Source organism: Cuculus canorus, chromosome 2 (assembly GCF_017976375.1).
Source record: "Cuculus canorus isolate bCucCan1 chromosome 2, bCucCan1.pri, whole genome shotgun sequence".
NCBI classification, from domain to species: Eukaryota; Metazoa; Chordata; class Aves; order Cuculiformes; family Cuculidae; genus Cuculus; species Cuculus canorus.
Window position 1 is genome coordinate 53,725,929 of NC_071402.1, and position 18,499 is coordinate 53,744,427.

Below are 18,499 nucleotides of genomic sequence, written 5' to 3' on the forward strand. Positions count from 1 at the left end.
TTGGAGCACTTATATTTCTGCTGTCATGATTCCCTGTCTTCCTGTTTTCAACTGTGATAGAGTTAATTTTCTTCCTAGTAGCTGGTATAGTGATACCATTTGGATTTACTATGAGCATAATGTTGATAACATACTGATGTTTTTAGTTGTTGCTAAGTAGTGTTTATACTAAGTCAAGGAATTTTCAGCTTCCCACGCTCTGCTGGCTGAGAGGTTCATAAGAAATTCGGAGGGAGCATAGCCAGGACAGCTGACCCATGCTGGCCAAAGAGACATTCCATACCATACAGCATCGTGCTTGGTATATAAACTTGGTAGTTGGCTGAGGAGCGGCAATCACTGCCCAGGGATGGACCGGGCATCAGTCGTTGCACGGTGAGCAATTGTATTGTGCATCACTTGCTTTGTATATTACTATTACTATTACTATTACTATTACTATTACTATTACTATTATCCCTTTTGCTGTCTTATTAAACTGCCTTTATCTCAGCCCATGCATTTTACTTTTTCATTCTCCTCCCCATCCCACTGAGGCGGGGTAAGTGAGCAAGTGGCTGTGTGGCGCTTAGTTGCTGACTGGGGTTAAAATATGGCACCCCAGTTCTCTGAAGAGCCAATGTCCTAATTTTCTACTTTATGGACAATATTTCACAGGGCAGAGGTAGAACAAGGCCAGTGATTCAGTGAGGGGGTTAGCGTACAGGGTAGTGGTAGCAGTACACCAGCTGAACTCCTCTTGCAGAAATATTTGAGTTGCAGGATTTCACCCTGGTTAAAACCAAAGTGTGATCCATCAATGTGTCATGGAGACAAGATGCATAATCTGGGATTTGCATATCTAATCCAGGAGTAATGCTTCCAAAATAAAAGTTCCAGGTCAAAAAATACCCAAGAGTTCTGCTCCCATCTCCCAGGTTCCTAACCACATCCATGCCACGGGGCAGAGCACGTCTGTGTTGCCTGCTCTCCCTTTCCCCAGGCTTCGCCTTCTTCATCTCCAGAAGCAGAGGAGAAAGAGGCAGCTGTAATTGGGACATGATTTAAGGGCAGGCCAGATGCTGCTTGTGGAGCTGAATACTCCACTCTAGCCAGAGCGCACCTGCTCTACCCCTTTCATTCCCAAAGAGCTGAACATTCTATTTTGTTGTTTCCAAATGTCATCACCTGTTTTGCAAACAGCTAAGTACTTGCATGCTACGGCTTTTTAGCTATTAAAAAACCCACTGTGCTTCTAGGCAGACCCAATCCATCTGGAAGAGCAAGAAACACAGACAAAACCAGTGGTGGGCAATGCCCAAACACACTAAATGATGCTGACGATCCCAGCTTCAACATCTCTCTGAATAAGATATTCTCACAACATGCCACAGCATTATTGTAGAATCATAGAAGATTTAGGATTGGAAGGGACCCTTAAAGGTCATCTAATCCACCTCCCTGTAGTGAGCAGGGACATCATCAACTAGATCAGGCTGCTCAGAGCCCCATCCAACTTCATTTTGGATGTTTCCAGAGGTGGGGCATCTACTACCTCTCTGGGTAAGCTGTTTCAGTGTTTTACCACCCTCACTGTAAAAAATTACTACCTTCTAGTCTAAATCTACTCTCTTAGTTGAAAACCATTACCCCTTGCCCTGTTATAACATGCCCTGCTAAGAAGTGTGACCCTATCTTTCTTATAGGGCCCCTTTAGGTATGAAAAGGCCACAATAAGGCCTCCCTGGAGCCTTTTCTTCTCCAGGCTAAACAACCCCCACTCCCTCAGATGTTCTTCCTAGGAATGGTGTTCCATTCTTCTGATAATTTTTGTGGGCCTCCTCTGGACCTGCTCCAACAGGTCCATGATTTTCCTGTACTGAGGGCTCCAGAGCTGGACACAAGTACTCCAGGTCAGATGTCACCAAAGCAGTGTAGGGAGGCACACCTCAACCTGCTGGCCACACTTCTTTTGATGCAGCCCAGCATATGGTTGACCTTCTGGGCTATGAGTGCACATTGCTGGCTCATGTTCAACCTTTCATCCACCGGTATTCCCAAGTCCTTCTCAGCAGGGCTGCTCTCAATCTATTTTCTATTAACCAGTACACAGAGCGCTTTCTAGTGTCAGAAGTATGGAAGAGATGCAATGATGTGATTGTAAGCCTCTGTGAGAAAGCTCCTCTGCTTCTGATGTTGAGATAAGTGTGAATGTTTAAGATGCAAAGCCAAAATGTCACATTCCCACTGAGAATTAACAGGTGTGACTTCCAAAATAAACAACATTTACTGACGTTGATTCTGAATTTGACCTGTTATTTAGAAAATATTTTTGGCTGGATAATGTCCTAGAATACAAAATGCCTTCACACAGTCACAGGTGTTCTCAAATTATCAAAAAACAATGGATCGCATAAAAATATTATTTAATTCTAGAGCTTAAGAATGTCAATAATTGTGTACAGTGTAAGCTCTATACCTTATGAAAACAGTGGCCACCTATAAAGAAGTATAACCAGTTTCATAGTGATACTTAGCACTATGTTTATGTTTTGGCTTTTTTTTAAATTTTTTAAAACTTTTTCACTATATTGCTGTATTTTTTGTGTCTGACACAAAGCTCATCTGTCTGCATTTGTTTTGGAAGCCCCCCCAAATTGTCTAAATGCCTTAGGAAGCAAGTCTTCATCAAGGGTCACTCTTGCCTTCAAGTTGGCACAGAGCAGAAAAAGGAGCTCTGCCACTGTGAATGTGGCACTGCCAAAGCTTACGCCTCAGCTGAGCTGTGCAATGGAAATTATGGTTGTGGGTGGCTTGAGAAGGATTCACCATGGAGCGCATCAGGAGGAGGCTGGGGATTATTGCTACAGTGTCTTGCCTAATTCTATTTCTTTTTTCTTTTTTCTTTTTTTTTTTTTAAAAAAAGCTGTAATAGTAAAAATTAATACTTCCTACAAATTGCACATTTAGTAGTGCAGGAAATACAGACCTGCTTGCATCAGAGAGTGCAACACCCTCCAGAAGCTAGTCAGGAAAAAGCTTGCCAGGCTGTGAAATGAGAGAGAAACTGCTACCGCATCACAGCGGATACTCTCACAAATCAGTGGTGCAGAGCTGTGCTTATTACATACCGACAGAATCTCTTATACATTTTATCATCTTTTTCAGCAGATATTAAAGGCTGCACCTAGACAACTCAAAGTCCCTCTTCCCATGCTCTTCAGTGATGCCTGGACAGCGCTTTCCATCTTACCCATGTCCATACATGTACACAGAGTTTTGCTAATTAGAAACAGAAAATAAATACGTTTGACGTCTGGATGTTTCCATCGGAGAGCTGGCTGGTGCAAAGTCCTTTCAGTTCTGTCTTAAGCAGTAAAGACAGCAGCAGGTGCCTTGGAGAAAGGCAAACTAACATCAGACTGGCAGGCCCTTAGGCTGTTCTCCAGTTTAGTTTCTTAATCCTCAGCAGCTACAGCCTGGCTGTGTTCCTAGAGCCCTGGGAAATCTTCCCCAAAAATCTACATGATTCTTAAATCTATGTGTTTTTCTCGATTCAAAATTTTGCCCCCTTTTTTGCCACGTCTACCTGTGCACCTCCATCTTCCTGCATTTCTTATGAGGTTCAAAATTTAAAACAGCTTTGAGCAGCACAAAAAACATCCTTCCTTGTTTAAATGCTGATTTGGAGTAATTATTGCTCTTCGGTGAATGTAATTTATGGGATAATGATGCATCTTTCTGTTGTTTACATTCACCTTATCTCTCTTGTTTAGAAGGCAGCCTTGTTCAGCACAAACATTTGTACAACTCATATATGAGAGGGCATATCCTTGACTTATCATCATCTGTGATTTTTTTCACTTGACAGGTTGAAAAATGCGTACACCTATTTTCTCTGATGGTTCTCTTATCACCATGGGCCTTCCTGAGGCTAAGTCTGCTCAACCATTCAATTTTGATTCTGGAAGCAATGTTAAGGCCATTAGCTGTGTCCACATAAGGATGCTGTTATAAAACCTGACATGGTTATTAATCATAAATTCAGTAGACATTCTGCTTCAATCTTTCTAGGGTCTGCTCATGCTTCATTTATGATATAAAATGAGGGTTTGGGGGGAAGGTAATGTATTTTTAGATCAGTATTTTTGTCAAGTAGCAGACAATGTTCAGTATTTCCATATCAGTTTCCACCCAAGGAAGCACAGTTCGCTCTTTTCCACTTGTATTGCACATAGTTTGCTCTGGAGTGAGACAGTGAAAAAGTGCAGTTAGAGAAGTTCAAGAGCAGGTGGCTGCAGACAAATCTGTGCTCTGCCTTATTAGTTGGGGAATATCACCATTCCTTTATGGTTCCTTCATCATATATTACCCACTATTACTCCAGCATTATGACGCCAACATTTGAGGGGTAGGGAAAAACAATATACAAAGAAATATTATTTTTTTTGCTGCTCCATTCCACCAGTGACTTTTAAAGTGAAGCTACCAAAACCCGTGCTCCTGAAATGTTGCCTGTCTAAATCCACAGAGCACTAGTGGTTTCCAGGCTGCTGGTTAAACATACCTCACATGGTTGTGTATATATGTTCATTTTTGGATTGCCAAACTGACTCAATTAAGACATTTGTAATGCATTGTACATTCAGCTTGGACTCATGAAATGGCTTAGCAAAGTCCATTAACCCTGGAAAACTTGAATCCATTTCCATGGATGAGAGAGGGAAACAGGCTATAACCTTCTGCTAGCATCTGCCAGCATGTTGCTCTGATCCCATCAGCCCAGGTTATGTCTGCACCCAGCCCAAGCTACGGATAAGATTTCTTATCACTTGGAAAACAACTGGCTGCAACTCTGTTATAATTGCATTTTCCTCTGATTGCCTACATTTGTTCAAATCCAATAAACTAAAAGTGAAATGCAGTGAGGCAGAAAACGTGTAGATCAGCACCAAAGATAATCTGAATGCACTGGCCTGTGAACCGGCACTCCTGAATTTTACACATGTAGGAGAGTTGAAGACAGCAGGAGAAGAGGTCAGATTTAAGACCACTGCATGAGATGAGACAATATGGGTCACCAGGTCTAGTCTCCAGATCGCATACACAACCATATCATAAAATGGCTTTCATCAGTTTATTGACCCCTGTGTGAGGTAAATTTTCATGACAAATGCACAGGCTGGCACTGTTGTTTTAAATCCTCTGCAAATACTGCTTGTCATCTTCCCCTGCCCAGACAGATAAGATCAAAAATAAAATACTCCAATCCCTTTTCCTGTTCACTCCAATCCAGCCTCTGGTTTTAATTTCATTCTTAAATATTGGTATTGCCATTTGCATTCCTTTTAAGCCACACAGCATTTTCCTTCTTTTTGAAAACACTTGCCTGGTTGTTAGCTGACCTGGCCACACATCAGAGCATCAGTCCTCACCCTCCCACCTACCTCCATGACTGCCGAATGTGTCATCATTCCACCTCGGCTGGAATCATTAACTGCAATATCCTGTCTTCCCACAGTCCAATAATTGCTGAAACCCCATGGTTGTACACCATATTTAATCTCTTGTGATGTTCAGGTACAGAACGGATTTGTGTTTGATTCTCTCTATTGGGAAGTTGCTCATTAGAGGCTGTAAAATAAGAAAGATGACAATTATGGGCGGGCCTTTCTTCTCCTTTCTTTTTTCTTTTGCCTGTACTTGAGCTTAAAGATATTATTTTCCCTTTGATTTGCTCTATTTTATTACTTTCAAGGCATTTTTTAAATGCACATTGCTTTTCATGTGCCTTTTTTACCTACTGGGCTATATATTCTGCCTCGGGGCTGTGCTCTGTGTGATGTCCGTAGCTCTCCTTAACTGCAACTTTACTCAGATCTCACCAGCCTTTGTCTGACCATACAGTGACCTGTATTATTTAATAGGATTTCAACTATCTCTGTCTTACTAATAATACCTAAATGCGTTGCTTTACTGATTGCTTGAGAAGTTTTATTTGTTCATTCAAGTCCTTTGAAGCTAAGTATCCAATGTGTTTCCTTAAGTTAGAGCTTGGAAATTTAAAAGTCAAGCTATTAATTGTCAGCATTGAGTCTTCAAATGTCTAGGGGGATATCTGCCCTTTCATCTGATAATATCTCTGATAAATCCCAAACTGAGACACCGGAATGTGTTTTAGGGAGTTTTAATTAGATTCTGTTTTATCATTTATCAGGCTTATGAGAGTAAATGTAGAATTTCTTCTTATATCAGTACAATTTGTTTAAGAGTCATGGATCTGGGATTAAGGCTCCACAGCAGCTTTGATTGAATTATTTCCTAAGTTCTTTTTTTGCAATCATTATTGTAATGGACTCTGGATGGAAATATCTAACCCCCCCTTTGCACTGAGTCACATTGATTTGCAGTACTGATTTGCCAAATTTCATGAGGACAAAGATAAAAATCGCTTGCACTTTCCGATTGGAGAAGCATACGTTTATTTGAAACACAAAATCAGGCATGAAAAACTGGATCATTTAGTTTTTGATTTTATTTCTAAAATAAGTTTACAACTTCCCTCTGGCTTTGTCCCTGAAGAATTAATGATACAACAGCATTTTGAAACACACTTAAATGATTAAGCTATAGAGAAGGTTGTTGGCACAGCACGAATGAACTTTGGAAGACACATAGCATTCAGTTACCTGGTCTTCACTGTGGCATGCAAAACCTCGTGGAGCCAGGACACACTGATGTTAATAATGCCTGAAAAGAATTAGTTTTTTCAAAGAACAGTCTATCAAAATCAGCGTATTGGCAGATTGAGCGGGGAGAATCTGTAAGACTCTTACAAGATAATGCTGAATTAATGGTCTAGCTCAAATCCTATCTGTCTCTAAAGAGCAGGTGCTATGCTTAGGGCCCCATGAAAATGTCTGGTTCTGCTTGGGACCCTCAGGGTCATCTCTGATTTTTGTTTCTAGAACAAGAGTATGGATTTTCAGATTCCAAAAAGGTAGGTAGCTACAATGACCCATTAAATGTAAAATACTTAAACAGTCTTCGGAGGAGGGACTGGAAGTTCTGCCAGCAGATTGTAGAGTCATACTTCTTTTTGGACTCTCTGAGGCCACAGATGTTTAAGAAAACCCTGCTAATTTGAGCAACAGCTTTAGGAGAGGTGGGGATATTCCCTTATCCCAGAGTGACACATAGCCCCTGGTCACAGAATGCTTCAGAGAGCTGGGGGTTGTACACCATAGGCAGCTGAACTGAATCTGCTCTGGGCACTGAACTAAGTCTGGGAGGAGTTGTTATCTGAAAGAAAGACAAAAAGAAAGAAAGCAAAGTATTGATGCATTCTACATGAAGGCCATCCACTTAGGCGTGTGATGGACTCTTAGATGATTCTGTTCCTTCAGTGAGACAGGCCAAGAAACACCTCTTTTTAGATGAGATTAGCTTTAGGAAAGGAGAAGTCAGGCTCTCTCTTCTACTTTCCCTGCTGTTTTCTTTTCTGTGATGTGTACAAAACAGAAAACAATGACCTCCAAAAGCTCTATGAAAGAGTTCCTATGGCAGAGGTGATGTGGCGGCAGTTATACTAAAGCTACTTCATCCAGTTTGGAGAATCTGTTCCAACTCTTTTTTCAATTTGATTTGGAAAACCACAGACCAGGAATAACATTTAGCAAACATCCATATTGCTAACAGGCAGTTATGGGCTATTCTATGGGTGTTTATGAATGTAGATGTGACTGTTCATAAATGTATTGATGAATAATAGAACAGCAAATGCTCTCTATACTGCAGTGTTATCCTCCATGTAATGACTTCAAACACATTTGTAAATGGTGTCAAATCCATCATCATAGTGGCTATAAGAGGAGAAGTTTGAGATACAGACATTATGCACAGGTGACTATATAAAGCAGGACAGGGCCCTTGATGTGCTCCTGCAGGATGGTGGTGTGCCCCAGGGCACGTCCATGTGCTAAACTCTCCTTTCCCTGTAAAGGAGTGGGCAAGCACCTAAGGCAAATTGTTTCTGGTGGTTCCCTGGGAAAACTGTCATGGGCACAGGATGAACCACAGGACACGGGTGATCCTGTAGTGCATTTGTCTCTGTTCAGTCTATCCAGAGAGACCTGCTATTTGGTTTGTGTACACATAGGAGAATTGAGGCAGAAGTAGGAGCTGACCAACTAGTCATTTATGCATTTTCTGGAATTTCAAAATAGTACTGCAAGTCTGCAGAAAAGAAATAAAACTTCCTGTCATTCCATGTAACATGAGTCACTGCTGGCTGCTGACTACTAGGAGGGATCGAGTCAGTCATTTCTAGTCTACATATACACACAAACACAAATCTCCATCTTCTGATTCCATACTGTGGATAGTTTGTGCTTGTCTTCTGTCAAGGGGCTGCAGAAAAGCTTTGCCAAAGCTCTTGTTAAATGAGCCCCTGCATAGGCAGTCATTCACCTCCAGGTCTAATTCTTCATGGGTCATGGAGTCCAGCAATTCCACATGGGATCTTAACAAAACATTTCAGGAAAGCTCTAGGGACATATAAGCATTAAAGGCTGTTAACAGCACCATAATTAAAAACAAATTAACAGGAAATCTGAAATTGCCTTAAGAATTGTTCCTGTCTAGTGTCACATCTCATAAATCTCAAATTACCTTTGAAATTTGACTTGGTGTTTCAGAATAGCTACAAGATTGACAAACCACTACAAAGTAGTTAAAAAGCTACAAAATTTGCTTCCTTAGCACTATGACCAGAGGATATGTTTCACAGTCTGCATGTCATTGGCAGTTTTAAAACCCTTTATTTACTTCAGAGGAAAGGAACAACACAAGAGAGAGATGGATCAGTAGCTGCTATTGCATTTGCAGTGAATATTTCTCCAGCATGACTGCTGCATTTTGGTGAACTTGAAAAAAAAAATAATCCTTTTTAGCCAAAGCATCCTTTCTGTCACAGGAAGAATTAGGTAGTTTCTGCATCCTCAGTTAGCCAGATGTTTATTATATATATATATAATATATATATTATAATATATATATAATTTATATATTTTTATATATATATATATAACACCTAGATTAAAATTTAAATTTCTTCCAAAAGAGTATGGATTGAACCTCCCAGCATTTTAGAAAAGGCTATGCTTAAATGTTTAAATAATTCCTTATTATATTAATACATATTTTAATAAAGCTGAGCCAGAGGAACTATGCAAGCTTTGGGCTCCATAGAGAGCATGAAATTTGCTTCAAAATCAATTATGAAATTATGGGTAAATGCTGATGAAACTATAGGTATATATTGTATGCTCATCAATTTAAAAGACATGACAGAACTTGGTTTTGCAGGAAAACAAAATTTAAGTTCAGTGTGTCAAGACAGCTATGATTTAATTAAAAGTCTGATGCTATTGGATGTTTTATGAAAAGCTCACATCCTATGGAAAAGTAATTATGTGATGTTTTCAACTTTGATTTAAAACCAATGCAATTGTCAAGTCTGTATTAGGTTCATCTGTAGATGTCAGGGTGCAAAGACAGGACCACTAAATAATGGTCAAATCAAATAAGCTTTATTGTTCAATTACACTATTATACCTTAACCTATTACACCTGACTATATGAAAACTTATAAACTTACCAACCTCCTAGATGGTGCCGGCTCACCGAGTGGGAGAAGGAGAGGCAGCATAGTGCCTGGGCCATCAGAGTCAATAGGTACCGCACTTCCAGGGCATCCTCTTGGTAACAAGACGCACATGTATTCTTTCTCAACCCTCACCCGTCCAGCCCCGCTCCTTTATATTCCTCTCAGAGAGTGCAAAAGAAAGTTAGCAACATCACCCATCCCTTGCGTGGCCAGTGCATGAGCAGGCTGAGTGCCAGCTTGTTATTTGTCCCACACTAACAGCGATTTCAACACCAGGCCCTGTTCTTGTAACAGCTTTCCTGGCTACTCATGCTCCTTGGGCTCTGCTTCAAGGTCTTGTAAATACTAGGCAGTTCCAACTGCTTTTCTACCTTTTTTATCCAATTCCCTGCTTGTTATCTGCCTAGTTAAGCACAGTCACATACTTTCTCACCACAAGTTGGCTAAGAATTTTTGCTTAAGCTAATTCACTACTTTAAAATTTGAAAGTACAATACTTTAACTACATATATATATGCGTATGTATATAATTTGCCTATATCACATCCTATAATGGATCATTATTTATTATCTCTGATATACCAGCCTCCCTGCCCAGTTGCAGAGAAAACCTTGAAAATGTTTCCAAAGCATATTCTGGAGACTCTAAACTTGCAGGCAAATAAAAGAGCTCCAAGACAATAGACTCTAAGATTCCTGGTCTTTGAGAACTTTTCTTATTGTTTTTTTCAGGGCTGACAATCCTGCTTCCTTCAAAAAAGAAATTAATCATTTGCATTGTCAAAGAACAGCTGAAAATACAGCTTGTCAATTTGTCAGCTTACCAGATTTTTATTAATGCTAATAGTGCAGTTTCTTTTATTATATTAGTTAGACTACAATTTTTTTCAGCAAGTTTTGGGTCATTTTTTTCCCTACATTCTAACGTTTTTGTCTAATCTGCAAAGCAATTATCAACTCACTGTATCATGTAAATCCCATCCATTTGGGTTTTTTTTCCCCCCGTCAAACTTACATGCATGAAATTAATTTCTGCTTTCTGCCAGGCTACTTCGACACAGGTCAGTGTTTCACTGGCTCAGCTACGTAAGGTAGCCCAAAGGAATCAGTCTGTCCTCACAGCTCAGCACAGCATGGGGCAGGGCAGAAAAAGGGAACTGAAAAGTGTTTGGACAAAACCCATCCAGGACACCAGCAGAAGAGGGATTCTTTTTGTTAGAAAGTTTAATTCCTGAGATGTCCAGATGAGGCCACTGTGGTGTTATTATCGTGATTTCCAGAAAGGAATTTAATTTTGTTACCTCAGTCTCCACAACTGCATACGTCCTCAATAGCCTGTTTTTCTGTTGGAGAACAAAGAAAAGGAAATTATTTTTTTTTCTTCATGCAGCGGATATGGTACTTGCACAGGCAGGAGGGGAACCAGACAATGGAAGCTACAGATGTAGAATTTCTTTTTTGAATCCTCTTTGCTATTGCTGCTGCTCTGCCAGGCAGTGGAGATACAGCAATGCAATAGCAGGTAACGCTGTGAGACTGAAGCAGAGCGAGCATTTTTGTTTGATAGAGAGCCCTGGGTGAAGCTTTCCAACAAGTCTGACCTGGTCTGTACTGGACTATATCACAGGCTTAGTTTCAAATAGATGGTGTGATGCAAAACCAGGGAAGGGTACAGAGCTCTCTGGCTGAGTCATGCTGTTTGGAAATGGAGATTTCTGTGGTGAGAGGCAGGACCAGGCTCTGCCAAGTCCCTGGGTAATGAACTCTAATGCATTTTGGATACAGGGACAACGTTCTCATCCAAAAATATCTGGCCAGCCGGGGGAGGACGGGACTGTGGCTGCAGGGAGACTGTGCTTCCTTTATGTTTTATTTTTGTTTGTTACTAAAAGTGGCCTCCCGAAGGAAGAGCTCTGGAGCAACCACAGGGATATAGGGGCGTGTGTGAGCCCAGCCACAGGGAGGGACACTGGGGCAGAGCAGAGTCAGGTCTCTCCTTCCAGCGCTACAATTAAAAGAAGGAAAATACCTGACTTTGTAAATGCTCTCTAGAAGGCTTTTTTCTTCCCCTGGTGTTTGCCACTGGAGAGAAGATTGTGTTGTTCAAATCATTTAGGCTCTCTGACAATAGGTGCGTTTTTAACAGCAGCTAAGGCAGAGGACCTACAGTCATGGCTTGTGAAAGGCTCTTGTTTTTACTTCACCTGCTTGGGCTGGAAGGCCACAATTTAACCTTGGGTCCTCTTGTCATGCCAGGCCAAATCTGTCCTGAGCTTAGCCTGCCACTGGGTTTCCTCTTCCCACTGAGCAGCTTCTCTGCCTACAGTAGCAGGGTTATCTCCTCCACTCTGGGCAGCACGTTAGGATGACGATTAACAAGAACACTGAGTCAGAGCTTATGGCTGTGATACAATTTAATATAATGTTTGTTTGTAAACTGACAAATATTGGCCGGCAATGCTTGCAAGGGAGGGATCTGTGAGTCTCAGACTGCCAACTTGCTCTGACTAAATGGCTATAACTAGCCTCAGCCCTTTTCAGGCTCATCCAGGCACTCGCTGGGATGCCATATTTCAGCCTCAGGACCAATTGCTTTTGTGCCACAGCCCTGTTAAGATGCGCATTTTAACTATGTGGCTCACTTATCTCACCACCATCTGGCACTTCTCACTGGTTCTGGCTCCTATCCTGTTGTAGAACCCTGATCAACAGATACAACTGCAGGGATGACTCCTTTTTCCCCTCTTCCTAACAAGCAGGTGCAGCTCTACGAGGCGCCCAAAACTGAAGAGTCTGAGCAGTGCTTGGCAGTAAGAAGGATCTGCGGGGACTGACTCCAAAGAGGTTGCTGGAACGCCCTTACTCCCAGCTGCAGCCTTGTGCACTGTCCTTTAGCATCTGAGCTAACGCAGAAGTTTAAGGTGAGGTTTTCTGAAATGAGGTGATGAAGAGAGTACATCCATCACCAAATCTCTCAGGCAGCAGCAAAGCGTATTCGCCACAGAGCCACTGGAGAGGAAAAGCCCTGAAAATCTTGTGCTGTTTGCTACAATTTTCACCTAGTTTAAACAGTGCCTGAAGTTTTTGTGTATTCTTGTTAGATTCCCTTTGAGTTTAAACTCCCTGCATATTGCTTTAGCAATACAATTTCCTTTCATCAGCCGAGCTGGCTTCAGCTGTTGTCGATTATTATTATACCTCACTGCTTCCTTCCTCTCCCATCAGTCCCTCTATCCTGGATTTAAATGTCATTTATACCTATCCGACTGCTAGTCCCCCTATGCCCCAAAATAACCTAGAAAGACAGTAAAATTCACAGGGAAAGGGACATCGAGTGGCTGCATTTTCTGCAGCACAAAAGAATTAGACCCCAAAAATATGTCTGATAGGTATGAAAGCAACACAGTACATTTGGGACAGAGTAATTTAGGCATGACTGCTCATACTTGGCGACGTGGGTAGCAAGCAATCATCCAAGTGGGCACAGATACCACAGGAAAAGGTCATTGCTGCAGTGAAGGTGGTACCCTTTCTGGGAAAAAAAAAAAAAAAAGAGGCCTATCCTCATCACAAAGGGGATGTTAAATCTAGCACTTTCTATGAGCATTACTGTTTTCTTTCTTTTTTTTTTTTTTTTAACTAAAGAGAAAACATGGACTCACATGAAAAGTATACCAGCATTTTTGCAGTGTGCAAAGTTTTCTGGTGGACTGGTAACTGTTTCAGTGAAATCAGGAACATCAAAATAAAATTGATTGTGAAAATATCCTTTAAACCTGAATTGAAATGATGGCTTATTTGTTTGCTTGTTTTCTTCTATAGCTTGCTTGTTTGTTATTTGAAGTCACTCTTGTTAATTGTCCTGCAGTTATGGTATGTACCAGATAGCCAAGAAAGCTGACATGGTGAAGTTATATACAGCATCCTTGTGACCTTTTTGCAGTGAAGATACATATCTGTCCAATAAAGCCCAGGCCAAATGACAGTGACAGCTGCCTTGTGGCATTCAGTTTGAATTAAACAGGTTTGCTCACAAGTCAGGAGCAAGTATTTTATTACAGACTGTGCACCAAGACCAACATAAGCTCTCAAAAGTGAAACTTTCCCTCAGCAACTATGGAAACTACCCCAGTGGACTGAGATGCACTTCACAGGCTCCTCCCTATCTCCTTGCTTTGACTTTCCTGCCTCCTGCAAGCTGTCATCCTCTGTTGGTATTTGCATGTTGGCGTAGCACTTACAAGGGAAGAAAACTCCACTTTATCTCTCAGAAGGGATACGGGGTGTTATGGGATCTGAGCACTCAAAGAACGAGGGGCGAAGCAGCATGGTTTTTCTGAGGAAAGGTCCAAAGTTGCCTGCTTGGGAAGATGCTCTTCTCTCAGGAAAAGAGCCCAAGTCACTGCTGAAACGGGGATTGCGTTATGTCAGTTTGAGCCTCATAATGAAAGGGATGACCAGCACGCCTGACTTCTTGTGGGGACTGTCCGAAGTGCAGAAGCTGAACCTTTCACGCAACCAGCTGGTGGTGATTCCTCCTTCACTGGGGAAACTGGACAGGCTGGTAGTGCTAAACTTGGGTGGCAACTGCCTCAAGTGTTTGCCTAAAGAGATTGGGCTGCTGAGGAACCTGAAGGTCTTGTTTGTCAATATGAACTGCCTGACAGAAGTGCCAGCAGAGCTCAGCTTGTGCAGGAAGCTGGAGGTTTTGAGCCTCTCTCACAACAGCATCTCGCAACTGCCTTTTAGCTTCACTGACTTGACAAGTTTGAGGAAACTGAACCTCAGTAACAACTGCTTTGTGCAAATTCCTCTCTGTGTTTTTGCACTGAGGAGCTTAGACTTCTTGCACCTAGGGTCCAATAAGCTTGAAAACATCGCAGAGAGTGTCCAGTATCTGGCCAATCTGCAAATCTTTATAATAGAGAATAACAATATACGCACCCTGCCACGGTCCCTCTGCTTCATCACGACTCTGGAGTTATTAAACGTCGATTATAATGCCATACAGACTCTCCCAGATGACCTTTACCTGTTGCGCCGACTGCCACGCATTGCATGGAACCCGATGGACAAAGGTCTCCACATTGCCCACAACCCCTTGTCCCGGCCCCTGCCGGAGGTCATTGAGGGGGGGCTGGATGTCCTCTTCAACTACCTCAGGGAGAAAAAGGAGCACAACTGAGTTTCCACTGAGCTTGGGATTGAGCAAGTCGTCAAGACTCAGTCATACCAGAGCACTTTCCTGCACAGGCATTTCCACTTCATAATACTTGGATTTCAAAGAGTGTGGATGGCTTTAGTAACGGTTGGAGGAATGCAAGTAACTTATGATGGTCTTAATTAAGTGCATGAAGAGTAAACTTTCTAAAAATATCCACCTCTGTAACCTTCAGTGTTGGTGTGTTTGGGTATTTTTAGGGTAAAAAACCAACAAACCTGTGATAAAATGTTTGCTCTTCATTTGACAGAAACAAAATAAGGCAGACTGCTAGAGGTGTAGAAATGTGTATTTGTCAGCTATTAGGCTGGAGGAATATTAATATAAATTGGATTTACTATATGTGATTGCAGTTGCACTTTAACTCCTGCTCACTTCTTCCTACGCAGATAGAGCACTACATAAACAAACACTGCTACCTAAGTGAATCTCAAGGAAAACGTTTAATATATTTTCAGCAGTGAGTATATGTTGAGCTATATTAGCCCACAGACAGTATATTACTGGCCAGTTCAATACCATTTGTTGTTTACCCCACAGCTGTGTGCTGGCCTTTATAAATTACAGGTGAAGATCGCCATCAATGAGGCAATTTCCTAGTTCTTTGGAAGAAGAATCCAGACTTCCCCAAAGCTCTTAGTCCCCCTCCTGAGATATGCAGCCTTTCCTGCAGAGCCTCCTAGGATGCCTCCAGTGGTGTGTCACAGCAGCAGGGAGCAGCATATACACGAAGCAGAGAAACAACGGACGTTCCTTATTCCCTCAAACAAAGGCTGTCAGATGAAGTTGCTCATTACTAGATGAACAATTGCACTCCATTCCCTTTCCTACATCCGTGCAATCAGAGCTGTGGAGTAGCTTTACTCAGGAGTCTGTACGTATCCTAAAGGTGATGTATTTCTTTCAGGAAAAACAGCATCAAAACAATCATCGCCTTAAGTAAGAGCTTCAAAAACAAATACTTATTTCCCTGTTTTTCAGTATCAGGCAGTAGCATAAAAGTCATGTCTTCTGTGGTTTCTCATATTGATCTTCTGTGAATGTCCTTCATCAAAGTTTTATCTGGTAGTAAAAAGGCAGCATAAAAGAGCTGTTAACAATTTATGCAACTTGGTTTTTTTTCCTCGCACCAATGTAAAACAGAAGCAACTCTGTTGAAATCACTTGATATAAATGTTTGTAATGACAGTGTAAGAGAGGAATGAGCCTGTAATTCTTGAGCTAATTAAGACTATTCAAAGCCACTTTAAAAGTGCTTTCTATCGTATGTCAAATCTCAGGAATCAATGATTACTTTCTAAAACACAAATTGCTCAAAATTACAGAAGGCTGTAGAAGGTTGATCCTGCTTCTAGTGAAATTAATGGGAAGCCCCTGGTTGAGGGAAAAACTCTTTAGCAGAGGTAGCAGCAGTCTGATAACAGCAGACAATTATGTAATTGGTAGGTACATGCGAACAAGTGCTGCACCTTTGGCCATGCCAACATTATCAGCACAGTACCGAATGTAGCAATGAAGAATCAGTGCTCAGAGAGTATTCCACTTTGGGACTATCTACCTTGATACTTTACTATGTTGGATTGTTTTGTGTACCGTTTGTTATCTTAATAGAGAATTTCAGTGTTCAGGAACCACAGTTTCTGAGTGTGCAGTCAAGGACAAATCTTATGTTTCTAGCAAATGGGAAACCTTTTTGAAGGGCACTTTCTCTTGAGATCTAAGCAAACAAACAAACAAAGGGAAGTTATTTAGTGAATTTTTAGCATAATATACATTTCAAATGCAAAGATATTTTATATCTAGCTTTACATGTAATTATTTCACCCATGCAGTGGTATTTATAGCAAAATTCCAAGCTTTATAATGAACACTATGCCTAACAAATTAATATGTGATTCAATTAGTGACAAGAAATAAAGCTGCAATTATTTATAGAAATACCAACAGATAATTCTTGTAGGGGATTAGCCACAGATTATTAACTTTTCTAAATGTCCATTTCATATCCCTCAGCCTGGCATTCATGTAAACACTGCAGTCCTGCAATAGCGCTTTGCAGGAAAATTAAATGCCTACAGCATTAATCACCTGAAAAGATTTTCCATGTATCAGTATCCAGGATTATATGACACCGGATAGCCTCCAGTATGATGTGACTAGGAGAGGTATGCACAGTAATTTACATGGAATATGTGTGACTGGACTCTGTCTGTCTATTAGGATACCTCTACAGTGGGTGAGAAACAGTACATGATTCAAGACAATGGTCTCCAGACAGAGGATTAAAAGGTAAATTCAGCATAATCAAGTGCATCTGGAAAAGCAGTTATAATATGAAGTGCAGTACCAATAATTTAAAATTCAGTTATTCAACTGAATAATAATAACATTTTACTCAAGCTAATAAACCTTTCTAAGCATACAAAACACATAAAAGTCTCTGCCTTTTTAAGCAGAATAATAGAACTCATTGAATAAATGGTACTTTAATGTATAATTCAGATTTTACCATTAAGAAATAATTTCTACTGAAGTGCTTTACTCTTTCTTTCATTCCTCAATCAAGATCCTTATAAACAGCTTTCTCAGAGATACGGTAAATGATCTCACATGACTAAAGGTAGTGTTCTGAATTCTTCATGTAAAAAGAAAAGACTGTATGTCACTGTTAATGTATAGAAATATGTGTGTGAGGTGAATGAAGAGGTATGTACTTGCATCTGAGGGAGACAAATAGAGAAAACAAGCAAAAGGCACAGGAGGGAGGTAGTAAGCATGATGTCACACACTGGCCCTGGTTTTGACCAGGGCATTAGCAAAGAATTGGTGGATCTCAATGTTATGTCATCTGATATTAGCTGTACGGACGATAGGGAAAAAATGGAGCTGAAACACAGCAGAGACTGTAGTCATATATGATGATATATGACAACAATACATCTTCTATGTGTATATTACATTATACCATCTTGAGTTATAAACTTCCAGAGAACCGGATGCAGAATGTTGCACTTGTTCTTAGCATCCTCTGAAAGTTTTCTCATCGTGAGCCTTACAGCAGCGTGGCTTTTGATGCACCTTTCGTTTTTGTTGTTATTAGTGGTGGTGTTTTTCAAAGGAATCGAAAAATTATGGAAAAGGATACTCTCTTGGGAGGCTGGTATTCTATGGCTATCGGTCAGAGAAGCTCCAAAGAGTTTAGAAAAAATCTTGATATGGGGAAAACAAAGGGCAAATCACAAGAACAAAGTAGAAAGAACATAATCAGGGGTTAAGTGATTGAGGCAAATCTAATATACTAAAGGGCTATACAATTTTATCCCCAGGCATCACTGAATACTATGTTTGGTGAGATGAACAGTTTCCATCTGGTTTTATTTTAAATCAAAGAGAAAGATGCATTCTGTGAAAAGTTTAAAGTCTAGATAATAAGTAAAATTTATGAAAACTGGAAGGTTTCGGGATCCTGTCTTAGCCAAAGTTAGTGACTAACCTTTGACTGAAAGGGAGACATTTTAATTTGAAATGTTGTTCTAATGACTAATGGGAAATCAAAGCTGAAAAGTATTCTGCCGACTGCTCTAGGGCTACTGGCCAAGCCTGCCACTTGGGCAAACTTGGTCATGTTTCTT

General features: G+C 40.8%; 1 protein-coding gene across 1 annotated transcript; it reads left to right on the forward strand.

Annotated features, from left to right (window-relative positions):
- Window positions 1–13,725: 13,725 nt before the first annotated feature.
- Window positions 13,726–16,594, forward strand: LRRC30 (leucine rich repeat containing 30). The gene has a single exon (XM_009567978.2). It carries the CDS (start codon window positions 13,935–13,937, stop codon window positions 14,829–14,831), a length of 897 nt encoding a protein of 298 aa, XP_009566273.2. The 5' UTR covers window positions 13,726–13,934; the 3' UTR covers window positions 14,832–16,594.
- The last annotated feature ends 1,905 nt before the right edge of the window (window positions 16,595–18,499 follow it).